The 27379-nt window shown below is 43.6% G+C and overlaps 2 protein-coding genes, 1 long non-coding RNA gene and 1 pseudogene across 7 annotated transcripts in view; 2 read left to right on the plus strand and 2 right to left on the minus strand.

The window, feature by feature from the left end:
• The window catches only part of SLC26A8 (solute carrier family 26 member 8), a 71273-nt gene extending 62980 nt beyond the window's left edge, over positions 1–8293 (plus strand). The window contains exons 17-20 of the mRNA XM_036870320.1: positions 2757–3122; positions 6325–6379; positions 6480–6664; positions 7525–8293. Coding sequence (XP_036726215.1) covers positions 2757–3122; positions 6325–6379; positions 6480–6664; positions 7525–7812 — 894 coding nt within the window. The 3' untranslated portion in view covers positions 7813–8293. The remainder of the gene's footprint in view (positions 1–2756; positions 3123–6324; positions 6380–6479; positions 6665–7524) is intronic.
• Positions 8294–13455: 5162 nt separating this feature from the next.
• LOC118904236 lies at positions 13456–15262 on the minus strand (annotated as a pseudogene).
• Positions 15263–16962: 1700 nt separating this feature from the next.
• On the minus strand, positions 16963–22866 carry LOC118904366. Its single transcript, XR_005021974.1, has 2 exons — positions 22778–22866; positions 16963–18223 (listed from the first exon to the last, which is right to left on the minus strand). It is a non-coding gene; the product is annotated as an uncharacterized LOC118904366 (long non-coding RNA).
• The window catches only part of SRPK1 (SRSF protein kinase 1), a 92482-nt gene continuing 87929 nt past the window's right edge, over positions 22827–27379 (plus strand). For 3 of the 5 annotated variants that reach the window (XM_036870322.1, XM_036870324.1, XM_036870325.1), the window contains exons 1-2: positions 23102–23208; positions 23734–23794. In XM_036870322.1, the coding sequence (XP_036726217.1) occupies positions 23196–23208; positions 23734–23794 (74 nt within the window). In that variant the 5' untranslated portion in view covers positions 23102–23195. Of the gene's footprint in view, positions 23795–27379 lie in introns of all 5 variants that reach the window. The other 2 variants (XM_036870323.1, XM_036870321.1) reach the window with 2 other exon arrangements.

Here is a 27379-nt window from a genome sequence, read left to right on the forward strand (position 1 = left end):
TACTACTAGAATTAACACTATCTCTAATTTTTATTTTGTATCCACACTGCACTGAGTATTGTAGAGAGTATTTACAGGACATCAGAAAATACATTTTAGAGTAGAATATGATCTAGTATTTATTGATCTCATACTGTGTGCCCAGAACTATGATACTATGAAAAAGGAAAACAAATTTTTAGGGGCCTCTGTCTCCAGGTAGTTCTTTTTTTCTTTTTCTCTTTAATTGTGGTATAAAGCGCATAACATAAAATCTATCATCTTAACCATTTTTAAGTGTACAGTTCAATAGTGTTAAATATATTCACATTGTTGTGCAATCATTACGACCATCTACCTCCAGAACTTTTTCATCTCGCAAAACTGGAACTCTGACCCATTAAACAACTCCCCATTTCCTCCTCCTCCCAGCCCCTGGCAACCACCATTATACTTTCTGTTTCTATGACTTTGACTCTTCCAGATGCCTCATATAAGTGGAATCATACAGTATTTGTCTTTTTGCAATTGGCTTATTTCACATAGCATAATGTCCTCAAGGTTCATCCAGGTTGTTCCTTTTTTTTTTTTAATTTTTTCATGGAAAAATTTGAACATATACAAGAGTAGAGACAAGTATAATGAGCCTCTATGTACTCACCATCCACTTTAAGATTTATCACCTCGTATTCAATCTTATTTCATCTATACCCCTACCCACCTACAGCCCCTGAAAATCACAGGATTATTTTGAAGCAATTCATGGAATTTTAATTCAAACTGGGGAGGATTTCCTGGCAGTCCAGTGGTTAAGACTTGGTGCTTTCACTGCTGTGGGCCTGGGTTCAATCCCTGGTCAGGGAGCTAAGATCCCGCAAGCTGTGCGGTATGGCCAAAAAAAAAAAAAAAAAATCAAACTGGGGAAACAACTCTCTATTAATGTGACATTTAAGGCTATTATTGTATTTATCCATCCAAAAATATACATTTTTTTCACATCTCTGAAATTTAGATGCATTGTACAATTGACGGCATTATTATAGTTTAATTTGCAGTGTTTTGTTTGTTTCTTTTTTTAAATTAATTAATTCATTTTATTTATTGATTTTTGGCTGCGTTGGGTCTTCGCCGCTGTGTGGGCTTTCTCCAGTTGTGGTGAGCGGGGCCTCCTCTTCATTGCGGTGCGCGGGCCTCTCACCGCGGCGGCCTCTCTCGTTGAGGAGCACAGGCCCCAGGCCCGCGGGCTTCAGTAGTTGTGGCTCGCGGGCTCCAGAGAGCAGGCTCAGTAGTTGCGGTGCACAGGCCCAGCTGCTGCGCGGCATGTGGGATCCTCCCGGACCAGGGCCCGAACCCATGTCCCCTGCATTGGCAGGCGGACTCCCAACCACTGCGCCACCAGGGAAGCCCTTGTTTGTTTCTTGACAGTACAAAAAGTAATGGTGCATCTTAAAACTGATGAAATAAGATGGTAAACCATACCATGCAGTATTTTGTTATGTTCTAAATCGTGTGTTTATATTCTAACAACTCTAAGACTTCAGTTAAAGAGAGATCGGCATGAACTCAAAAAGGCAGGGAAACTTCACGGTAGTAATGCACTTAAGCTGGGCAGGAGAGAGAAATTTGGATTTATGTCAGGTAGGAAAAAGAAGGACTCCCAGTCCATGAATAGGCTTGGACAGAGACACTGAGGTAGAAATAAGCATGGGATCCTCAGAGTAAGAGGCTTGGCCTGGGCAGTAAGTTCAGGCAGACCCGGCGGGAGTGGATTGTGAAAGCTCTTGACAGAGTATAGAGTAGACGGAGAGAAAGGGGAGGCTCTCAGAGGTTTCTTCTGCCTGAAGGACCTTGTATCTCCCCAACACTGAGGCAGTGCTCAGCTGTCCCCCAAAGGCCTGGCCTCAGTGACTGTCAAGGCTTGGGGAGCACCTCTCTCCTTTGAACTGTAATATTATCATTTGTCCACACCACTTTTTTTTTAGCAGTACAATATATATTACCTTGTATAGTTTTAATCTTTACATTTTTTTTCTATTTTTAAAGTTTATTTCACAAGCAACATTATTAGAACAACAGATTTTTCTTAAAGAAACATCACCCCAAAGTCTACCACTCTAGCAAATGAACTCTTCATTTTCCCACGTACCTTACAGTTTTTGTCCATTTAGGTTGTTATTCGTCCTTTAAATGGACACGTGCCCTCTCCCCAGGTAGAATCTGGTCCCTGTGACTGCAGAGTCAGCATTCACGTCTTTCATGCCATTGTATTCCCGGTGCTTGGTACTGTCCTTAAGCAACATAGGCCTATTAGGAGCATGAAAGGAGTGAAAGGTAAAGACAGCCACACTCAAGTAACTTTTGTCTCCTTAAGGAAGTCTGACAGAAGACAGTTTCATTGATAAAAGAAGGAGGTGTTGAGAAAAGGGACTGATGGAAGAAATACTTCAAAGTTCTAGTAGGTGCGGGAGACTAATTAGAATCCAGGGATGAGGGAAAGGAATAAATCAAAGATGATTTAAAGTCTGGCTCACTAGGACAATGATAATGTCATTGATGCTTGTGGGGAAGTTGGGGGGTGGCTCAGGAAAGATGAACGTGGTTTTAGTCACAAGCTGGAAGTGACAGTGAGATATCTAAGGAAAAAAGGTATAATGCATAGTCTGCAGAGTTTTCCAAGAGAGAGGGAAGTGAATTAGTAGATAGAAACAGCATAGTTGCAAATGCTTCCTGCCTTGTTTGAGTCTTGTCATAGTCCTCCCCTAATTCTGTCATCCCAGGTTGTTTACACAGAACGATTTGAAAGTAAACGGGGCCTCGACTCGTCCTCCATTAACCTGGTCCGCTGCTCACGTTTCAAGAGCATGGACACAAGCCAGACTATGTCCGATGACCAAGTGCCGTACATAACATCTTCCACATCCCAGAGAAATCCAAACTATAAGGAGGTGGAGAAAGTTTGGCTTTCTGATGACCCCTCTAGGAGCATGTCGATCACACTCCCTGATGCTTCTGAAACTCAGGTCGGGGGTAGAACACCCCTGCCTTACTTGACTTCATCTCTTCTACCCAGCATCCACACCATCATCCTGGACTTCTCCATGGTACGTCTTGTGGATGCACAGGCTTTGGTCGTACTAAGACAGGTAAGTACTAAGGAGGCTTTCACAAGAACCCTGATCCCCTCCTACCACCACCATCCCAGCCCTGATCCTGATTGAATCCTGTTAGTCACTGATCAGCTGCTCTGTGACTCCTAGGCCACTAGGAACTTGAGCACCAAAGACAGTTTAAGGTCAACCAGAATAAAAAGAAAATGAAGCAACTCTGATTTACTAAACTAGCGTTGGTTCCCTAACCATGGCATATTATTTCTCAAGGACTGAAAAATAGGAAACTCTTAACACCATTGAAACAGCAATCTGTGCCACACCCAGCAACTCCCAGCGTATCCTGGGAGCTGGCTACAAAAGATGTCAAGGAATAGGTTCAAATGCTACAGAAGAAAGTTCACAAGGAATTCTCCACTATTCAGCTGCTCTAAAAGGCACCCAGGTTTGAAGAAGTTGTGATGAAATGACACCCCAAGCGTGGGGCCGCCTGGTCCGGTACCTGTAAGGATCTTCCCCAGTTCCTTCTTCATTGCCTGCATCTTTGGGTGAAAAGGGCAGGAAAGATTTTTCCTTCAAAGCTATGTTCCCTGAGTCCTGGCTTCTCTCCCACTTTCTGGTTTCTCAGACAGATTTCATTTCTCTCCTTCTTGTACAATATGGACAGTTTAGGTGCACAACTAACCATATTGGCTTTATTGTTTAATGTCTCATAAGTACAGTGTCTTTTTTTTTCAAGCCAGCTTATCTCAGTTTTTAGTCCTCTATCTCACTCTTGCTCCTGTTGGCGATGGCTCAGGTTTACACATCCTGAACCCACTTGCTTCCTGGCTCTAACTGCACACACCTTTTTTTTTTTTAATTTATTTAATTTATTTATTTTTGGCTGCATTGGGTCTTTGTTGCTGCGCGCGGGCTTTCTCTAGTTGCGGCGAGCAGGGGCTACGCTTCGTTGTGGTGCGTGGGCTTCTCATTGCGGTGGCTTCTCTTGTTGCGGAGCACGGGCTCTAGGCGTGCGGGCTTCAGTAGTTGTGGCACACGGGCTCTAGAGCGCAGGCTCAGTAGCTGTGGCACACGGCCTTAGTTGCTCGGTGGCATGTGGGATCTTCTCGGACCAGGGCTTGAACCCGTGTCCCCTGCATTGGCAGGCGATTCTTAACCACTGTCCGTCCCCCCCCCCCCAACTTTTTTTTGAGATATGCTCCTTTGGCTGACTTTCCTTCTTGTATCCTCAGATTCCATTTTAACAAAATATTTATAAATATTTTATCCTACGTCTTATTCCTAAGTGAATATGATTCTGTCTTAAGTGAGTCCAGCTCCTCTTTGGTCTAAGGCAATAGGAAGCTTGTCATAGCAGAAAGAACTCTGATTGGTGGTCTGTGGATGTGTGCTCTGTCCTGGCTTTACTACCACTCACTGTCCATCAGACCCGAGGTAACTTAATAAATTGCACTGGGTCTTGGTTTCCTAATCTATAAAATGAGAGGCTTAGAAGAGATTTACATTAAGGGCTTTCCCATCCATGAGACCCTCTCCCCACCAATACCCCACCCCCACTCCATTTGCAGGCTCAAATATACTTGATAATGTCTTATCTTTGGGACTTTTCCACCTTAGGTTGTACTACTGGGCTGTGTTCTCTTCTCCCAGTCTTACACTGTAGCTGTAGCTTTAGATTTCACTGACTACAGTATCGAATGCCTCTTACATGCCAGACTGAGTTGAGCACATTTATATACCCTATCTCATTTAGTTTTCACAACAGCCCTGAGAGACAAGCCATATTTCCCCCTAAGAGTCCTGGGCTCGCAGTTAGGAAGGGGCCTGTCCAGCACTGGAACTTAAAGCCTCTGACTTTGTATCACTCTTCCCCCTGTTCTGTAGTATAATTGGGCCAAGCTTTCCTCTCTCCTCTCATCTTCCATTTTTTGGAGGCACCATATGTTCTGGTCCTTGGCATGACCCTTCCATCAACCTGGCCTACGTTGATGATTTTCTGCTCCAGCCCCATCATTGAGGCAATGTCTGGCACCTTAACTTTGCAGCCTTCAGAGATTCACGGTACACCCTCACACTTTAAAAATGCAGGTTTCCCCCTAGGTGTCTGGCTCTGTGTGTGTTCAGGTTTGGTTTGTACCTTCTGTGGTCAGAGCATTTGAGAAGAATGATTTCTTTGACACTGGCATCACCGAGGCCCAGCTGTTCCTCACCCTCCATGACGCTGTGCTGTTTGCTTTGTTCTATCCCGCCTTGTTGGAGGAAGTCATTATGTTTTGTTTACTTTATAATTGAAAACTTGAACCCACTAAGAAAAATCCCAGTAGTTGTTCTTATTAGAGACAACCACTCCATTTAAGCTTCTTCTTAATTCACAGGATTTCAATCTCCCATTGCTTGTCATTTAGAGTATGTCTATAGTGGCTCTTTACCAAATAACTTTATGATTTACTGTATGATCAAGAATGACTTTCTTGTTTCCCCTTGGTAGTGAAAGAAGTAGAGTCTGTCTGTTTTGTTTCTTTTGACACTCCAACTTAGTGCCCAGGGTTGGAACCTGTTGGGTCTTAGAGTATTAAGGTGAGTGGTGACTTCTTTTGAATTGAACGTTAAGATTTATAGCTCCAGAGCATATATATATATATATATAGGCTGAAGTATATACTTGAGGTCAGTGTCTGATGTTTTACTAAATTCAAATACAACCTTGCAGAGCAGCTCTGAATATGATCCTCAGGGTTCCTGAATACCATTCCCAACTATATCACTTGACCATCTCTGGGCCACATTTTGCCACCTCTGCTTAGTGGACTCCAGAGAGAAGGGGGTCACTTGCAAACACTAAGCAATAATACCAAGATACGATTGTTCATGAGGCCCGTCCAGTGTGTCCCCATCACACCTGTGCCTGTGTCTGTCCTAGCACTGTCCTCATGTAAACATTTATCTCTTTATGTGAACTGTTTCCCCACTTAAGACCATGGGCAACCCTCCCTGTCACTCCCCACCCCACACAAGACCATCTGATTCTCTTTTGTATTCTGGCACTTTAGGCATTTCCTGGTATAAAGCAGTTCACTCATCAAATGTTTACAGAGCTGAATGGGGTGGGGATGCAAAGGTACATATACCCCAGACAAGTGAATGACCAAAGAGGTTTTAAAACTCAGCTAATTAAAAGGCCCTTTCCTCTACTGAGTGTGAAGATCTCTAAAACTGGCTTACTCTCTCCCCCCAGATGTTCAATGCTTTCCAAAACGCCAACATCTTGGTGCTTATTGCAGGGTGTCACTGTGAGTATCCTTCATCTTATGAACAGGGCTGTGTTTTGTACCCTGGATCCTCTCCTCCCCAGGTGTCTGACCCTGTGTGTGTTCCCGGTTTGGTTTGTAGCTTCTGTGGTCAGGGCACTTGAGAAGAATGACTTCTTTGATGCTGGCATCACCAAGGCCCAGCTGTTCCTCACCCTCCACGATGCTGTGCTGTTTGCTTTGTCAAGGAAGTTGCCAGAGTCCTCCGAGTTAAGTGTGGACGAATCAGAGACAGTAATACAAGAAGCCTACTCAGAAACAGACAAGGTTGGATGATGTGAAGCATCGGAGTGGGGAGTGGTGTGGCGGTGAGGTAGGAGGAGACACCTAATCAGATAGAGATGAGCAACGTCCAGGAAAGGTTTCTGAGTGTGGCTGTCCCAGAATTTGAAATGTTGAAAGGCTCCCTTACCAGTTGGTAAATAGCAGTAAACCTGAGTCCCAGGTTCCCACACTGCCATAGCATCTGGGTGTCATTCAGGATCCTTTCCCAACTGAAGAGGGGTTACCCAACCCAGCAGAGGCCTCAAGGATCTTTTTACAGCAGGCTTGGTTAGTGCCAGTGCCATACCAATTAATAAATATTTTAAATACTCCCTTAGCTATCCCTGTAGAATCCCCCACCACCACCACCGTTGGGATGGAAAATAAAACTGATGACCTAGCAGACGTAAAGATCTGCCAGTCTAACTCTATGGCTAGAGCAAAAGGTGGGGACTATAGACAGAGATAAAGCTAAAGAAGATAGCAGGAGGCCAGGTCATGAAGGGCTTGCCGAGGATTACATTAGGGGCTTGGAAAGACAAGTAAAATCAAGAAGACAAGATGTCCAGGAATGCTGACAAGACCATTGCTATTTAAATGGTTGACCATGAAATCCAGGCTGGCTAGAAAAACTAGAGAAGTTGGAAGTTATGGATTGATTGAGCCTGAAGCATGGTAAGTAACTGAGGAACCAGAGGGTGCAAAGAAGATGAAAAGCAAATTTAGGCCAGAAATATTTTCTACTTTGCCAGGAACCCATGCTTTCTGGTACCTTGAGTCCTACTGTATTCTGAAATTCCATGACTGTTCAAAAATTAAATCTAATTGGGAAGTTTTAACCCATCTAATTGTGTGTATTTCAGAAAGAAGAATCAAAACATAAAATGAGCAGCCGTCTTATAGAAGCCCCCAGAAGTAAAAGTCCAGCCTTCACCATACTCCAGGACCCAGTGACAGAGGAGGAATCAGAGCTAGACTTTGATCTGTATCCCATGCAGGAGTCAGAACAAGAGACTGGGCTAGATCCGGACCTAGACCTGGATCACGAGATGGAGCCTGAGTCAGAGCTGGAGCCTGAATCTGAGCTGGATCCAGAGACAGAGACCAAGCCTGAGCCCACATCCAGGCCAAGGTCTCAGCAGCAGTACTAGCCTCCGTATCAGTCTATTACTCCCCAGTCCCCACCTCAGACTCAGCCTAGGACACAGTCAGTAGAGAGGAGGCATCAGCTTATGAATTCATTTACATCCCAGAGCAGCGCCAGTGAGGATACCTTGGAGATGAGCTAGGAATAAGGGGTCAGATTCCCTCAGCAAATCCTCCCCACCCAAATGGGGCCACTTGGTCTGGAGACGTAGGCTAGTTACAAACTAGCAGTACTTGCTTTGGGACTCCTCCACCTGTTGGCCTTCTTCCATCCTCAGCGCTGGGATCTCACTCCCAGATCACAATACTAAACACCAAGAATTATCTCTGAATTCCTTATCCAGGTTCACTTCGTTTCACCTTCAGCAGATGTTCCACTGAAGGATTTCCTTCTTCACACCCCTCACCTCTGTGCTTTTTTTTTTTTCAGACCATCTCTAACTTATTCCTCTCATCTGTGTTCCCCTTTCTCTAAAGAGATGAGGCTCAAATAAAATACATAACTCCAGTTACATTTGGACCCTTCCTGCATCTTCTCCCTTTTCTGTATTCTGTATGCTGAAGGAAATGTCAGGTGGAAGAAATTCCAGAAGTAGGTAGACACGGGGCGGGGGAAGAGATGAGCAAGAACAAGAAAAACTGTGTAGCATTTGTACTTTATATGTTATCTTCACTGCACTGATACAGGGGGAAATAGGTTAAGTTAGGCCAGGCTGGGACTTCCCTGGTGGTCCAATGGTTAAGACTTTGTGCTTCCAATGAAGGGGGTGCGGGTTTGATCCCTGGTCGGGGAACTGAGATCCCAAATGTCGTGCAGTGTGGCAAAAAAAAAAAAAAGTTAGGCCAGCCTGTGAAGGCTTGTAGGCTATAAGCACTTTTGCCATCACTCCAAGGTCAGGATCTTATCCTGACAGTGTTTCAGAAGGCCAATAAGCTGTACCACCCAATGAGAATGTTAGCTCTATAATAGAACTCCCACTGGTCTTCAGATTCACATTCACCGTTGCTTCTTTCTTACAGGTTTTTAAGATCTGGGCAGTCTAGAATCTGTACTCTTGGTGGACCAAACAGTTAAAATCTGTGACAGACACAAACCCCTTAGGAATTGGAAAAGTCAATCAAATCACTAGTTTGGTCCAAATTCATTTAAAGAAATTTCCCCTCCTCCATTAAAAAAAATCTAGTATTAAGGTACAACCTGAAGAGAAATATAAACCCCTGGGCAAAGGCATTGGGAATACTGAATTTTATTTCCCACTCAGTAAACAAGATTCCCCTTGCTTAGAAAATCAACTTCTCTCACCTGTTAGATGAAAGAAATACTTGTTAAGTGTCTCTTATCACAGAGATAACAGGTGCATTTATTCATTCTACAAACATTCACTAAGCATCTGCTATATACACAGCACCCCAAACTGTGGGGTAAATAAAACAATATTATCCCTCCCTACTTTACACATGCATAAAGTGAGACATAAGTTTTGTAACTAGCCCAAGGTCATATACAATTGTACCCTAAAAGAGGTGGGGGCCCAAGTTACAAGCTTCATTTGTTCATGTTTACTCAACACATTTATTGAACTCCTACTATGTGCCAGCCACTGTCCCAGGTGCTGAAGACACAAAAATAAGCAGAATAGATGACAAAGATAATTATAAATTGTGATAAGTACCTTGACGGTAAAATACAGGAAACAAAGAAGGCATACATCAGGAGGACCTGAACCTATCTTGGGTGTCAAGGAAACTCTTCCTATGGTAATGACAATGACCTTGCATCTGAAGGATGAGAAAGAGCTAGACTGAAAGTAGGTTCCAATGACTTCTAGGAGGGCAGAACCAAACGGGGGACCAAGAGTGGTAACCATGGGTAAGTACAGAAGCTGGGCACCCAGGGACACAGCCAGATGGAGCCTAAGGGTGATTACCATGGCACCAAGGTCTCAACCAGAAACTGGTTCAAACCAGGCTGTCAGGGTGGCAGGAACAAGCACAGAAATGTTTCAAAACCAAGAAAACATTTCATATTTAAAACAGGAGACTAGGAAGTGCACGGAGAGCCCAGCTTCTGTGGGCTGCCGCCCTCTCGCTCCAGCTCCCTTCCATTCCCACATTTCCATCAGAGGAAGGTCTTTAAACACAGAACCAATGGCTTCTGACACTCTGGTTGAGTTTAGACTTCGGACCTTTCTGTTATAACTGCAACATAGCTAAATCTTGATTTTCATGCATGACCTCAGAAAGACCAACCTGATGCTTGGACTATAGTCTATCTTTAAAGCATATTCTCCATAAATCCATAGCATCCATCCCCTCCTGAAATAGTAAGATGAAGGAAAAATGGTCAGTTGATTGTAAACAGTTCAGCATTAAAGAAAGGGTAAAGTGAGTAACAATTCAAAGGCTGAGTCTTCTTCCAAAATGCAGATTGCCTGAAATTCTAAGATGTTTCAAACTTTACAAAATGCCATGGTTTGGATTGGTTAGCTCACTTTTCATTGCGTGGTCATCATTGCAGATTTTATATCTCTAATAAGAAATTGGAGAAAAAATTTAAAGACTAAAAAACTAGTATAGGCCAGATCTGAAAGAGTATTTTTCTCCATTACTGAAAAAATCTCAAAAGTAGTTTATGTTCTACAGTAAATGGGTTATGGGGCATGATTTTCACATATAAGAAATTAAGTGAAATCAATAGAACTGCAGAAAACTAGGTTTGGAAAAGAGATTGGTCAAAGTAGGTGACCCTAGGTGCTGTCTCTAAATATTAATACATTAAATGTCACAAAGCCCAGTGGATTGTGACTTGATCTTACCCATATCTGATTTAAATGACGGTTAGATGAGACTTTGGACTTAGACCTTTGAGTTGATGATATGTGAGAAGGACATAAAGTTCGGGGAACCAGAGATGCAATATTATGGTCTAAATGTTTGTGTCACCCAAAATTCACATGTTGAAATCCTAATCCCCAAGATAATGGTATTAGGAGATGGGGCCTTTGGGAGGTGATTAGGTCACTCTTACAATTATTAGTGGGATCAGTGCCCTTATAAAAGAGGCCTCAGAGAGATCCCTCCTCCCTTCCACTATATGAGGACACAGCAAGGAGACAGCCATCTATGAACCAGAAAGTGGGTTCTCAACAGACATCTAATCTGCCAGCACTTTGATCTTGGACTTCCCAGCCTCCAGAACTGTGGGAAATAAATTTCTGTTGTTTATAAGCCACCCAGTCTATGGTATTTTGTTATAGCAGCCCAAATGGACTAAGATGCCCAAGGACTTAACTATATTGCATCTAGATTCAACTCTCATTTATAGGTAGAAATAAAGGAAGTAATGGCATAATCCCAGGTCACTAAGGGTCTTGAGATTATAGAATCTCAGTGCTAAAAAGGACCATGAGGGTCATCTGGACCAATTTTACCCATCAAGTCTCTTACAATTAAATTTAATTTGGGACTTCCCTGGTGGTCCAGTGGTTAAGACCCTGCACTCCCAATGCAGGAGACACAGGTTCGATCCCTGGTCGGGGATCTAAGATCCCACATGCCGCATGGTGCAGCCAAAATAAATAAATAAATACAAAAATAAATTTAATTCGACAAACACTTATTGGAAGACTCACCATACCCCAGATACTCTGTGTTTCCGTAATCTATTACTGCATAACAATCCACCCAAAATTTAGTGGCTTAAAACAATAGTCATGTATTTGTTCATTATTCTGCAATCTGGGCTGGGTTTAGCTAGGCCCATTCATGAGGCCGCAGTCATCTAGAGATTCACCTAGAAATTGAAGATGGGTTTACTCACAAGTCTTGACATCTCAGCTGGGATGGCTGGAAGAGCTGGAGGGTGGCCAGGCAGCCATCTCTCTCTCCACATAGTCTCTCTGGGAGGGTACCTGGACTTCACACAGCAGCTCAAGGCAGCGTGTCACCCGCCACATTCCACAGATCAAAGTAAGTGACAAGGCCAGCCATGATTCAATGTGAGGGCAAATACACTCCACTTCTCGAAGGGAAAATAATTTATGGCCATTTTTAATCTACCACACCATGATAAAAGAATGAATAGAATATGATATCTGTCCTCAAGGAGCTCCCAAGCTACAAACATGCGGGGAGAGAGTGTCATGCCTACTAAATGAAAAGGTGATAATGATGAGAGGTAAAGTGCTATAGAAATACAGATGACAGGAAGGGTTAGAAAGAATGTGGGTCAGGGAAAACTACTGAGAAGAAATGACATTTGAGCTGGGCATTGAGATTAAGTGGGATAAACACGAGGCTCCCAATGGACCAAGGATGAGCAGAGGGTGGGGGCCACAGCTACTGTGGATCAAGTGTCCATCTGAGTAAGCACCAAGAAAAATCTTGAGTTTTGTTCTGGGAAATGGTTAAATTACTTGGAAACAGTTTGATCACTTCAGCTATGACTTTTATGCTTTGTTAGGTGAGACTAGAGCATCATTTAGTATAGGGCTAATTATCCCCCCAAATTGAGACAAAGTCTTTCTAAAAACTCTATCCAATGCTCTGAATATTGGACTTAATATAATCAAAGGAGCCTCATGCTTTAATTAACTTTGTGTTATCTTATAAATTTGTTAAAATACAGCTTTTCATTGTAAGAATAATAGTTGCTCTTTAATGAAAATCTATAAAATACAGAAAAGCAGGGGGGAAAAAAAGAAATCTCCTGTACTTCCATTCCCTAGAGATAAGTTCTGTTAACATTCTGGGGTGTTTCTTTTGTTTTACTAGAAAGCATGGGCTTTGTCTTAGTAATGGAGGGATTCTTACCTCCCAAAGTTATAGAACTTTTCCTTTAGTAAATTAGAGGGTGCTTTGATTAAATCTAAAATACCACCATCCCAATATGCATTTCTTGTTCTCAAGGACTGAGATAAACAACCTGGGAACCCTGCTGGATGCCCACACCTGGCCTCGGCCCTCTAGGAAGCGCCAGGCCTACAACTTTATTTCCAGTATCCTTTCTTCAGATTTAATAAATTTAAGGGAAATGCCAGGGAGTTGACAGAAATCCAGTTTACTTAACAGTACCTTTCACAAAACAGACAAGGAGACTGAGTATAAACTATAGCAACACTTAAGTGAAATGCACTGTGCCTTCATGCCAGAAAATTGCATTTTTTTTTTTTTCCTTAAAGGAAAGCAGTCTTTATTTTGGGGACTTCCAAAGCTTGATTTATAGTAACTACAAACATTGCTACTTTTGAAAGTTTATAGAAAAATTTTTAGAAAAATGGTAATTTCAAACATTAGTCACACTGTTGTAACACTCATCCAATAATTATTTATTCTTCAGTAAGAAATAGAATTCTTCACAGCAAATGCCCCAGAGTTGCCTCACTCAATTACTACAGCCATTAAAAACCCATTAACTAAATCAACTAAATGTTTTTGTAGCCTTACTGAACACCTGTAGCTCTATCCTCTGTTGTCTCAATAGGCACCACGTTTATCTAAGTAACAGTAGATCACGTCTGACAGATACTAACACTAAGCTTACATACCGTACTGAAGAAGCCTAACACTAATATGTGTGCTTGCTATAGGTGTACTCTCTGACGCACATAAAAGCAGATCTAGGGAATGCCCTTTGGGGATGGGAGAGTTTACTTTGCCTTGACTGGTTCTCAATCTAACCAGCGAACTCTAACTTTTTGTTTTTAATGACTCTCTTTTAAAAAATCCTGTAACATTGATGGGAAGGGAGCCCACCACCATCATATGTGGTGCACCTACAGATGACTGCATGGCAGTTATATTGCGGCCTAAAAGACAATGTCCTATTTAGTGATATAGTAAGCAACGGTCCAAAAAACATGCAAGAGCTGGGATCTTTAAAGCGTTCCACAAAAGTCCTGTTGCAGTGGAGGAATGAATTGTCTAAGGGTCGTGAGCATTAAAACTAAGGTTATGATTCCATTGTTCAATTTTGGCAGGCAGGGATCTGTTGTCACGTCAGAAGATCACAGAAAAGAGGACTCTTCGCAGAGTCCCTGAGCAAAAATGGGCCTTCAGGTTTCTCTTCAAGAACAACTCTGCTTCGTAATGGTTCATCACTCACCAGTGACAGGGATTGCCTGTAATCTGAAGCAAATTGGGCATGAGGCAGTGTATGTAATCAATCTGTTTATGGACTTCCCAAGCTCTCCATCTACTAACATGGGCATGACTGTCTCTGGATACCTGACGTTGCCCTTGCCTGCGTGATTGCAAACACTGGGTGGTTGTATCCTCTTCTGAGTCACAATTAGCTTGTGAAATTGCAGAATTGTTCTGATTGATTTCAGTCATTCTAGGAGTTGACTTTGGTTCCAGTTTATATAAAAAATTAACCGGTGCAGTGTCTTCAGACGTATGTATTTGTGCATCGGGAAGGGGATCAACCTCTTTTTCAATACCAAGCTGCCTTCTCTCTCTAAGCTTATCCTCTTCATCTTCTGTAGAAGCCAAGGATAGATCAAACATATCAAAAAATGTTGAATGTGGGCTCACAGGAATATACTGTTTCATCAAAGGTCATATAGGGGCTAAATCTGAGACAGCAGGAAAAGAACATTTCTCAAGCATTAATTCAGAAAGGCTTGTTTTTCTTTTATTAGAAAAGAGGAGCTTTGACCGCTTGTTGTAAGTTCTCATGGGAAAACACAAGCCCACAGTATCCTACAACCTCTGTCTCCTATAGTGCTGCTGGAAATGATGTTCATGTCATGTACAGAGCTTATGCCATTTCGCCTCTCTCCTTTGAAGTCCACTTTGAGTTCCACCAAACTTTTTTTTTTTTTTTTTTGGCAGTGCAGCTCGTGGGATCTTAGTTCCCCGACCAGGGATCAAACCCAGGCCCCTGGCAGTGGGAGCGCCAAGCCCTAACCACTGGACCACCAGGGAATTCCCTCCACCAAGCTTTTTACCAGTATCCAATGAACTTTGTGTCTCTGCAGAACAAGAATGTTTTTTCTTCCTACCCCACAGAGCATGTCAATAGTAGAAAACTCTTCTTGCAAGTCTTGTTCCTGGGGTGACACATGCATTGTTATCCATTTCAATGTTTATTTCAACAATCTGAGGGATTTCAGTGGCACAGTTATGGTTTCTCCTTGAAGAATTCTTTGAAGGGCTTAATCCCAGTCATAAGGCAACATTTCCTCTTCAGGGACTGCTCTGTTGCTGAGGAGCTGTCTCCTATACTGCTTTTTTCTCTTTGACAGACAAAACATCTGTCGGAGTTCATGCCCGCATTTTCACGACAGCTTCCTCCTTCATGGCTGAAGAGATTCTGACACCTGTATTGGAAGTTATTCCATATTTTCCCCACTTTATCTGTTGATTATAAGCTCGTGACCAATAGCAGGCAGGGCTTTGGAGGGGCAGGAGCCTTGAAGGAAATATGTTGTTCTTCTGGCCACAGATACGCATGGTGCCCTTAACCTGCTACACTCACTGAAACTTGCCCAGTGGTGTTCGTTCCTCCATAGAGCCTGACTCCCTGCAACATCCTGATGCATCTTATAAATGGTGTGTGGGAGACACAGCAACTCAGATGATCCCCACTCTCCCACTCCGCTATTACCACGGGGTGCTCCTTCTCTCCCAGGTAGCACTCATTTATTAACCCTTTACTGTGTATCAGGTTCTGTTCTAAGCACTTCACAAAAGCTAACACGTTATTCTGCACAACAACCCTGTGAGGTAGGGCTGTTATTACTCCTGTTTCCTAGATGAGGAAACTGAGGTACAGGAGGTCCCACTGCCCTGGATTCCACCTGAGGCCCCTAACTCTACCATCTTGTCTGCTGCTTAGCATCTGTGCCAGTGAACGTTCAGAATAAGTCCAATAGTACAAATTTCTGGCCTAGTAGAGGGAAAGGTGGTGCCACCAAAAGGAAAAGAAGCAGGTTCAAATGAAGGACAATTCCTATTTACTGAGTGCATGCAACGGTGCAGGTACTTCACAGGCATGATCATATTTGTTACTTCCTCCAAAGCCTCTCCTTGAGAGAGGGACAGTTATTCTTTTTACCCAGGGTAAGACTCTTAAGACCAAGAGTTTGCCAAAAGTCACCACTATTCAGTGTCAATGTCAAAATTCAAACCCAGGTGAGATGCCAAAGATTAGGCCTTTTCTCTACTCAGTGCTGCTTCAATTTGGGGAAAGGTGACTTCTTGGTGCCTTTGAACTGAGAAACTCAAATCAGTGCACTGAGTGCCTCTGTGTCTCTGCCTCCTGCCCTGGTCCCTCCCCCACCATACACCCATGGTTTTTACATGCTTTCATAACATCCCAGATAATTCACTGAGCACCTACTATGTATCTGACACTTTTCTTCTAGGCTCTGGAGATACAGCAGTAAACAAAAGTCACTGTCATTCCAAGGAGTAGTGGGGCAATCAAAACAAATAAACAAACAAAAAAGGCCTCTCCCTCCACAAAAAATCATTCTCAGGTTCACTGCCAGAGGGTGTATAAACCTCTCAAAGGTCCAAACAAAGGAACATATTGAAATACTGGTGTTTGGATTGAGAGAGTAAGTAACTTTAATGACTTTTTGCAAGTCAGATGGTTTCCAATTATCTGCTTTCAACAAAACTGAATAAGGACCTCTTGGAGTTGTCAGTTGACGGTCATTAATATAAATTTTGATGATGATTACTACGTGATTTTTGGCACATTTGGAAGGAGTTTAAAAAAAACAATGATACTGCTGTGCCAAACCCTTTCCATTCCCATGTACTTATTTTATGTGACCAAGTTTTCGTAGCTATTACCAAAAAAACATGAATAGAATGATGCAGGACTTATTGAGAAAAATCACCTACCTTTGCACTGAGGTATATTTGCAATAAAATTTCATCTATCACAAAATGATCCTATATGTTATTTTGATTACTCATGCAATAATAATACTCATAATGATAGGTAAGAAAGCTTTTATACGATCATGATCTCAGGAAACGTTTTTACAAATTAAATTACAACATAAACACACATTTGTATGGTGGAGAAGTATGATAGGATGATCAATGCAAGACTTTTAAGCATAAAATTGTATTACCTGAGGATAAACTTCTGTGAGAGTAAAATGAAATAGAAATACAAGTTCAGGGAGAAAAGGGGGTAATGTAAAATTTCTTAAAGTGATTTTTATTTTTTACATATAAAAATGAATGATGGTGGGTATCAAATTGCTATTGTATTTAAATTCCATTGGATGGCATTCAAAACTGTGATGTTAACAGTTCTAAAGTGTCAATTTCCTTTGCAATCTGTATGCCTTTTATGTAATTTTCTTGCCTAGTGACCCTAGCTAGAAAATCCAATACAAGACTGAACAGAAGTGGTGAGAGAGTGGACATCCTTTTCTTGTTCCTGATCTTAGGGAGAAAGCTTTCAGTCTTTCACCATTAAATATGATGACAGCTGAGGGTTTTTCCTCAGCCTTTATCAGGTTGAGGAAATTTCCTTCTATTCCTAGTTTGTTGCATGTTTTGCATGGGGGTAGTTTCAAAAAGTTATTTTAGTGAATAAGGAAGCAAAATGTTTGAAAGCTCAAGTTCCTTAGAAGCTCTGTCCCTGCTATACCCCCAACAACAAGCACAGTGCCTGCATATGGAAGGGGCCCAATCAGCATTTGTGGAGCTAACTATCTCCCTCCTTCCCCCTTGCATTTTATACTCCAGTGATGTTACGCTGTTTACGGTTTCCCCACATACCATGCTGTCTTCTCTGACCACAGGTTCCGTCCCTCCCTTCTGTTCCCAGCTGACACCTATTTGATGTGTTCCAATGCTGCCCCCGTGTCATCTCATTCAGGAGATGCTTCTCTCCTCACCCCTTCTCAAATCCTGAGCTGAGCGGGCCTCTTTTGTTGTACTTCTGTGGTACTTTGTGCATCTACTGTATTTATAATCCCCCACTAAACTAGACAGGTGATAGGGTGTGTGGTTAAGAGTATGAATTTGACAGCCCGGCTGCCCAGATTCAAAATTCTGCCTCTTACTAGTTTGTGCGACTTTGGTTGTACCTCAGCTTCTTCATCTGTCAAACACAGGTGATAATAATGGTACTGATCTCATAGAGTTGTTTGAGGGATGAGGGGTAACAGTGTCCAGTAAACAGTCATTACTATGTAAGAACTAGCGAATATGTGTGTATGTATAAATGATTCACTTTGCTGCACACCTGAATCACAACATTGTAAATCAACTATACCCCAATAAAAATTAAAAAAAAAAAAAAAAAAGAATTAGCTATTAAGTCCTACAGGGCAAGGGCTATGTTTTCTTCTTCTCTGCTTCTCGAAGCCCTTAGTCTCCTGCCCGGGCTGCAGTGGGTACTCGATACATGTTTGTCATGAGGGTGGGCCTGGTGGAAAGTATCTGAGAGAAGGAAAAGAAAAATGAATTTGACATTGCATAGCAGGTAGAAATCAGAACTCAAATGTCTAAACCATGTTGTCCATTTTTACGTATTTCCTAAACAGTCTTCACTCTGGCTCCGACATTGCCAAACTGGAGAAATTAAACCTGGGGCCAGAGATTCCAAGAGGACAGAGTGACCTCAGAGAATATACACAAGTCACAAGAGCTGTGCTGTGCCTGCCTGCTAATGAATGTTAACAAATCTGTGTGGCAGATTTTAGTCAAAACTTGTTTTCTTTATATCCTGGGAGTGAGGATGTGGGGCAGACAAATCCTCATTACTATACACTTCTCTGGTAGAAGTTCTTTACCCAGGTAGAAGAACTAAGAGTTGGACACGATCAGCGCAGGTCAGTTTGCAACACCCTGCTGCCTCCCCAGAGCACCTCCAGGGAGCAGAGGAAGGGCTCTACCTGGCTCCAGAACCATCAATCTCTGTAACCTCCTCATTGCTAGAGAATCTCCTCCCCTCCTCCAACCTTCACGCTGTGGCCAGAGCATCCAAAAGGATGCATAGTTTCCCACCCTACCAAGCCAAGGCTTTTATTCTTTTATTTTTTTAAAGATTTATTTATTATTTATTATTTTATTTTATTTATCTTTGTCTGGGTCGGGTCTTAGTTGCAGCATGCGGCATCTTCGTTGAGGCATGCGGAATCTTTTTGTTGCAGCACGCGGGCTCTTTCGTTGCGGTGCACCGGCTTCTCGCTAGTTGTGGCGTGCCGGTTCTCTCTCTAGTTGTGGCGCACAGGCTCCAGGGTGCGTGGGCTCTGTAGTTCTGCGGCACACAGGCTCTCTAGTTGAGGCGTGCGAGCTCAGCAGTTGTGGCGCGCGGGCTTAGTGGTCCTGCAGCATGTGGGATCTTAGTTCCCTGACCAGGGATCGAACCCACGTCCCCTGCATTGTAAGGTGGATTCTTCACCACTGGACCACCAGGGACGTCCCAAGGCTTTTATTCTTATACCTCCTCCACCTACTCCCCTCAACCCTTCACTCCAGTACAATTTCCTTGTGAAGTATAAGCTTTTATAGAACAAAGCCAGAAAGTGGTTTATCTCCAAGCAACTTCTGTTCTCAAGCCTCTCCAGGGATCAGGGAGCCCAAGAGGCTGACTTCTTGCTTGGAAAGTGCTGGTTGCTTTGGGTGTATCCTACAGACTGCCCAGACAAGCTGTGCTGGATCTTTTGTTTGCCCTCCAGATTCACCCTCCACCCTCTCCACCCTGCTCTGTGCCCTGGGAGGCTGGCCTGCATGGACTGCATCACCCAGGCACCTTTGCCTTCTAACTTCCAGTTGAGTTTTGTCAATGGGAGGCACTAGCTGGAGAGGATGATTGGAGAAAGAAGTTGGGTATATATTTCCCTGCTGCGCCATGGTTATATCCCTTTATCAAAGGGCACAGCTGTATTCAGGCAGTCCTTTCTTACTGCTACAGCTCTGTTATGGGTTGAATTGTATCCCCATCCCCAAAAGATATATTGGAGTCCTAACCCCCAGAACCTCAGAAGGTGACCTTTTGGAGATAGGGTCTTTACAGAGGTAATCAAGTTAAAATGAGCTCTTGAGGATGAGCCCTAATCCAATATGGCTGATGTCCTTATGAAAAGGGGAAATTTGAACATAGATTGAGACACACATACAGGGAAGATGATCTGAAGAGTCGTGGAGAAGGCAGTCAGCTACAAGCCAAGCAAAGAGGACAAATCCTTCCCTCATAGTCCTCAGAAGGAACCAACCCTGCTGATGCCTTGGTTTCAGACTTCTAGCCTCCAGGGCTGACACAATAGATTTCTATTGTTTAAGCCACCCAGTTTGTGGTACTTTGTTAAGGCAACCCTAGCAGACTAACACAAACTCTCATTGGGTCTGGTAACACCGCCACCCCTTGTGTCTTCAGGCCTAGGGTGGTGAAGACTCCCAGCGTTGCTAGTCCTCACCATCCCTAGTTGGTTTCCCTTAATCCTGTCCACACCACAATCTCTTTATTCAATTCTCTTCAATTATTCTGTTGGCTGTGCCATGTTTACTGATACTCAAGTCTAAAATATAATTATATTTTCCCAATATACTTCACAAAACTATCACAAAGGCAAGAGAAAGTTCTATTGGGGTTCTCCAATTATGCAGACATCTACTGGGAATCTTATTCAAGGTAAAGCATCTGATATATTTTCACTTTCTTCTTCTGTTGCCTATTTCATCTTGCAGGACATAGGGGAAGCCATGAGGGGAAGTGATACTTTGGACTTAATTCAGATCAAAATTGTGAGAGTTTGTGGTAATCAAGGTAGGGAATGGGTGTGATGAAACATGTATCCTTCACTTTAGGTGCTCATATTTCAAAAATTCCAAAGAAGCATTAGGTAATGTCCTAGGACAGTCTTAAAAAATAAGTTAGCTCAAAAGGAATGGGATCTTGCAGAAATTAAATTCTGACACTGCCCATGAACAGCAAAAACATGACGACTCATGTTCTCTGAATAATCCTACTTTTAAAAGAACTTGCAGAAAGACAGTTGCGGGAGAGGCGTATGCACGTAATTGAAAATGAATACCAAAGAATGGCCACCACTTTTAAGAATAACTTCTGGAAGGGGAAAATCCAAAACAGGATAAGTCCTGTGAAAATAGGGGGGAAAAGTGATTTTTAAAGTTACATTTAAAGCGAGAAACACAAAAAAAGGTATAGGCTTTAGAATACGGGAAAAAACCAAACTAGCTTATATGAACAATTATAGAAATTAAAGAAAAGGTGTGAAGAACTGAAGCACGCTGACAGACTGGGGAAAAACAGATGAAAGAAAAAGGAGAAATAGTCAATTCTAGGAACTCAGTCCAGTGAACTTGACACTGACTCTGGAAAAATCCTCAAATGAGTTGTTAAACAGATGGCTGGTGAGCTCTTAGAGAGTGAATCAACAGTCACTCAGAGATGTATTTCCTTTTTGATGGATCTGCACTAACCCATTTGGGTTTTAGCACAGCTCTCCTGTTGTCCCTCTCAGTGTTTTCTCTCCCTCATCTAGACCTTTCTCATAAACTGCACATCATTTATTCTTTGATTAGACAAATATTTGAGCACCTAGTAAGTGCTAGGCACTAATTTCCCCATTCTGGGACTTTCCCTCAGCCCCCAGCTCTCCCCTGTCTTTTCTAAACCCCGTGTGGTTTTCCTGAGCTGGCAGAATCCACAGACTCCAGGGCTTGACTGTCTGCCCCAACTCTCCTTTTGTTTTCAAGGATAGAATTGGGAGGAAACTGGGTTGCAGTTTTCCTTCGCCAACAGGTGCTGTCCTCTTTTGCAATATGCCCAGAAATGCTATCATTCGGGTTCCATGCAAGATATTAATTATCTCAATTTCAAATTTAGCAAAGCTACATTTCCAGCCTCACGTTCCACTTCATCTCTTCAGTCATTACCAGCCCCAGTCCCTGCCTGTAAGTTTCCAAGCCTGTGCCTTTTTGCTCAGTTGATTTTCTCATTCAGGAGCCTGACATCTCCTCCACCTCTGGATATCCTACACATTTCCCAAGACCCAGTTCAAAAGCTGCCTCCTCCCTGGCTGGACGTAATGACCTACTTTGCTCAGTAAAATCCCGCTCAAGCCCCATGCTTGACCTGTGCAGCACCATTGTACTTTCATCTTCCCTTCTCAGTCAATTAATTATTTGTCTGTCTTGCCCACTGGAGTCTAACTTCTTTAAGGGCAAGGGTCTGCAGGCTTCCACCCAGTCCAGCTGCAGTACTTTACAAAGGGGTTGGCAAACTAAGGCCTGAGCAAAGTATGGTTGAAATAGTGGAAAAAAGATCAACAGAAGAATAATATTTCATGATACATGAAAATTACATGAAATTCAAATTTCAGGGACCATAAATAAGAGTTTTTCTGAACACTGAGAGCCCCTATTTTCTATGACTGCTTTTGAGCTCTAGTGGCAGAGCTTAATAGTTAAGAGATCTTATGGGCCCCAAGATCTCTTGGGGTTTACTATATGGCCCTTTACAAAAAAAACTTTTCTAACCCTGCTTTACAACAAGGATTTGATGACTGATCACTGTGTCAGGACACCAAGGTTCTGAGTACATATACCCTCCGAGTTTTAGTTTATTTGTGTATTGGAAGTAATAACTATGTTGCCTTTAAGCTGTCATGAACATCAAACGAGATAATGCACTTAGAAAAGTATAAAAATATTCTATAAAGACAACTGTGTTTATCTGTACTGAAAAGATGATAAAGCGGTAAAACAAGAAAACACTGTAAGTTTTTATTCTCCCGCTTCCTTCGTTTACAGTCTTCTCTTGAATTTGAAATTTTAAGAGAAAACTCACTTTTAAAGTTTTATTTTTTAAGTGACGATAAAGTCACAGGTTCCTTCCTTCCAGTCTTTCTTTTGTGTTGCTCCCACCTCCTTTTCTTTCTCACTTGTAATTACCGCCCCCCCTCCACTTTCTTTATATAGTTTCTCAATTGGCCCTCACAATAACTCAGTGGAGACACTGGGACACACCTGATTATTCCATTTTACTGACCAGGAAACCAAGGCAGATTACAGTTGGCTGCGCAGCTCTGACTCAGCACGCAGGGAACCCTCAGTGCCACGCTCTTCGCCATTCCTTAGGGGCAACTGCCCGGCAAACAGAACAAAGCTGACCCTGCGAGGCTTCCAAGCTCGGTTCTCAAACACCCCTTGCGTGTTCATCCTCGGCGTTCTTTCTTTCACCCCTCCTCCCCCATTCTTTGCTGCGCCCCCCCTTCTCGGGAACAGGTGGTAGGCTCCGCGCTCAACGCGCAGGCGCGCGCCGTCGTGGGCGGGGCGGGGCGGGAACTGGGGGGCGGGGTGTGCGCGAGCTTGGTTTTGGGCCGCGGCGGGAGCGGGAGTCACCGCCACTGGAGTGCGCAGGCGCCTGGCAGTTACCGGTCTCGCCATGGAGCGGAAAGGTGAGCGGTGGAGCGGCCTCCGCCACGAGGGGCAACGGCAGCCAGGGCAAGGCCCGGGTCAACGCCGGGAGCTTCGCCTAACCGCCGCCGTCCGGTCCCCGGGCGTGCGGCGCCCCTCCACTGAGGTGGTGCCGCCCCTCACCCCCCTCTGGGCAGCCGGTCCGCGCCCCTCAGCTCCGGCGTCCTTCCGCGCCGTCAGTCATTGCTTCTCGTTCCCCACCAGGCCGGCCCGCCCCTTGGGGCCACTCCAGGGCCCGGCCCTCGGCAGGCGAGGCCGACCCCCGCGCGCCAGCCCCCTGACCCGGCCTGAGCCCCTTCCGGCGTGCCCCGCCTGGGCGCTGCTCTGCGCTCCGTGGGCCGCCAGTCCCCTGAGCGGCCGCCTGGCCGACGCCGCGGCGCTTGCCCCGGAGCCGCCCCTCAGGCAGGCCCCGCACCCGGGCCTCTCGCCCCTGCTGGGTCTCCACCCTCACCTTGGTCTCTTTCTTTCATCCCTATTCGCCCTTCATCCATCCCTCTCTCCTGCAGTGCTTGCGCTCCAGGCCCGAAAGAAAAGGACCAAGGCCAAGAAGGACAAAGCCCAGAAGAAGTGAGTCTCGCGCCCCAACATCCCTTCCTTTGCATTTGCCCCCGCACCTCTTCTATGGTTGCACGCCTTAAACGTGTATCGGGTTTGGACACCCGGCGGCCGCAGCCACATGGCCTCGGGGCGGCCGAGGAGGGTAGCGCCCCGTGAACCATGTGGGCGGGAGCTTCTGTTGGTGGAGGCCAGGTCTGCGTCTTAGCAGCCCCGCGCCTTCTGGAAAGGGCTGTTGGGAGAGGACCGTAGCCCGACCGGTACCTTACCTTCCCAACTCCAGAGAGGAGGCACAAGCTCCCCGAGTTTGAGCCTCCCCACGGAGCTGGTAGATCATTATCAGTTTGCGAACCCTGCTCTCTATCCATACCTGCTTCCCAGCGTCTTAATTTGCCTCCTCCGTCTGCAGGGTAGGCGGCAGGGAATTCTTGAATGAATTTTCCGTATTTTGGTCTGCTAGCCACACGCTCCCTTTTATAGAGGAGGGCATGGAGCTTTCCCCTGGGTTAGGCAACTTCCTGAGCCTGCAGGCGCCTGGCCTTCCTTGCAGTGTGCAGGCAGCCCTCTGGGGTATGCAGCCGGTTTCTGTTGCTGCTTCTCTTTTCCCTGAACCTCAAGTCCTCGCACTGAATGCAGATACCTTCTGGAGTGGGCATCACAGTGGTGACGGGGAAGTTCTTTAGCCAACGCTGTTGCTGATTCTGGCTTGGTGTGTTAAGTACCACTTGCCGGTTTTTATCAGCAGGATGCAGAATCGTGGTTTAGCGCTATTGTGGGAAACACAAAAGTTGGTCAGAGCGTCATAGAAACGCCCAGTAGAGGGCTTCTGCAAGTGAGGCTTAGTCTGAAGAACTTTTATCTTGTGCTCACATTTAATTGCAGAGGGCCTTGGAAATTGTCTTTTAGACAATTTGTACTCAGAAAAAAATGCATTATTTTCATGACACTTTTCCATTTCCTTGGATCTACGTGGAGTTGTACACCATCTAAGTCTTTCTGAGCTGATAAAACTCATTTCAGAGGCTTTCCTAGGTTTTCTTTCTGAATGATGATACAAGATCCTGGCATGTGTGCGTGTGTGTATGTTTGTGTATTGTTTTTGGCAGCTGCCTAATGTTTCAGGAGAGCAAACGATGACTTCTATCAATAGAGCTAAAGTGGTAGGTGACCTCACCTCTTGCTTCATTTCTATCAACTGTCTTATGAAATTTTTTATTTTGTGAAGTGCTTGGTAACCAGTGCATTTAAATGTGAGTTTATATATGTTTGTGTGCGTATTTAATTTGCCTCTTGATTATCCATGTATGGATGATTCAAAAACCAGTTTTTACTCCCAGATTGGTTTAATAGAAACAGCCAGGAGCTAACCTGGTTCTCCCGTGCAGTGGGAATTTAAATGTTACTCTGTGTGTGTGTGTGTGCGCGCGCGAGCGTGTGTGCACAGCCTTAGTTTTGTTACTCTCTGTGGAGCTGATATGAATGTGTTATAAAACCATATGTTTTCTGCTGATGTCAGGAGGTGGTGATTTTATTATTCACTGTATTATTTAGATTTCATCTGTCCTGGTCTCTCCACTTGGAAATTAACCTTGATATTAGCCTGAATCAGCCTATAATTTGGGAGATAAATATGTATGGGTGATCATATACTTTACTTTTAACACCAGATATTCATTACTTTGGATTACCTATCTATTTATTTATTTATAATAAGTTTGTTCATTTATTTTTGGCTGCGTTGGGTCTTTGTTGCTGTGCATGGGCCTTCTCTAGCTGCGGCGAGTGGGAGCTACTCCTCGTTGTGGTGTACGGGCTTCTCATTGCGGTGGCTTCTCTTGTTGCGGAGTACGGGCTCTAGGCACGTGGGCTTTAGTATTTGGCTCTCGGGCTCTAGAGCGCAGACTCAGTAGTTGTGGCGCACGGGCTTAGTTGCTCCAAGACATGTGGGATCTTCCCGGACCAGGGCTCTAACCTGTGTCCCCTGCATTGGTGGGCGATTCTTAACCACTGTGCCACCAGGGAAGCCCCATGGATTATCTGTTTAGACCATATGCTTTATTTGTAAAGCTGAATATATGTAATTTGGATTATCTGTTACTCCTTCATTCACTACTGTGGGTAACCTAGAGTCACTTGTATAAAAGCAAGTGAGTAGTACAGATAATTAGTTATTTTACTGAATATTTCATCTTGTACAACTTTGACTCCTTGAACCACCCTCATTTACTTATAGTTTCAGAGGTGCTTAATTTTTTATTTTGTCTTCAATTAATAGTTTTTCTTGATAATATTACTTTTTCTTTTTTTTGGTTTCTCCAGCCTCCTTTTAAGTACTTGAAATGTCTAATTAACTTGGTTAGAGTACTGTGTCAGAAGTTCAAGCCTCACCTGTCTCAGGTAAATTGACTCTATTCCTTGACTCTTGACTGCACTCCTGACTTCTAGTCATTTTGCAAAGGCAAGCTGCTAGTTACCAGGAGATCAGTCAGGGAGAAAGTCTGAGGAAGAAGGTGTGATAGTTTGGTCTTTGGAGTCTTTGGAGTGAGTCAGATTTGAATTCTGATTTTGCCACTTTTTAGCAATCTGACCTTGGATTACTTAGTTAAGGAAACAGTCTTATATGTTATGACTGGTAGCTCAGTCATAATGAAAACTCATCAGGACTTGAAGTTAAAAAAAAAACCAAACATTTAAATGAAAAATTTTAGAAATTTTGGATGTACAACAGTAAATAACATCCTAGTAATTTAATCATGGTGTGGAACAGGTGGAAAAGATTTTCAGTCCCCTGATTTTGTAGATCTTAAAACTAGAACCTACATACTTTAAATAATATTCCCATGGAGCTGAACCTGTTTGTAGCAGTGTCAAAACTGGAATCCAGGGCTCCTGCCTTTGAGCTCAGTGCTCCTTAGGATTTTTTTCCTTTGGGTTCTTTTACTGTGCTGAAAGATCTGACTTTGGGGATTTTTAGTTGTCTTTAGTAGTTTTATTTGAGGAATTCCTTCTCCATTTCAGTTTTTCAGACACTGTACTCTTATTTACTAACATTAACTAGTTGGTGATAATCTCTATTTTACCTTACAGATAAGGCAATTGAGATTTGCCAGATTACTCCCCTAGAAAATTTAAAGCTAGGTTTCTAACCCAGATCTGACATACCCCAAAGCCCTGGATACTAACCATTGCTGTCTCCAAGTGACAATTCCTTTTGGTGTATCTGAGGACAAATAAGAATAGTGGCTGAGTGAACAGAGGCTTCTGAATAAGGGACCTCAGGACGCATGGGTGTTTAGGTACACTTTCATGGCCCATTGGGTATGTCTCTTAAAGGGTACAACATTCTAGCTCCCTTTGAGCATTCAGTTTTCAATGTGTATATCAAGAGCTGTGTGCCTTTATCTGTTTGTCATAGGTTTTTATAATTTAAGACAATTTACGTCTGCTTTTTTTTTTAAGATTTATTATTTATTTTATTTATTTTTGGCTGCACTGGGTCTTAGTTGCAGGACGTGGGATCTTTGTTGAGGTGTGCGGGCTCCTCTCTAATTGTGGCGCACAGGCTCCAGGGTGGGTGGGCTCTGTAGTTTGTGGCAT

The sequence above is a fragment of the Balaenoptera musculus genome, chromosome 11 (genome assembly GCF_009873245.2).
Source record: "Balaenoptera musculus isolate JJ_BM4_2016_0621 chromosome 11, mBalMus1.pri.v3, whole genome shotgun sequence".
Taxonomy (NCBI): Eukaryota; Metazoa; Chordata; class Mammalia; order Artiodactyla; family Balaenopteridae; genus Balaenoptera; species Balaenoptera musculus.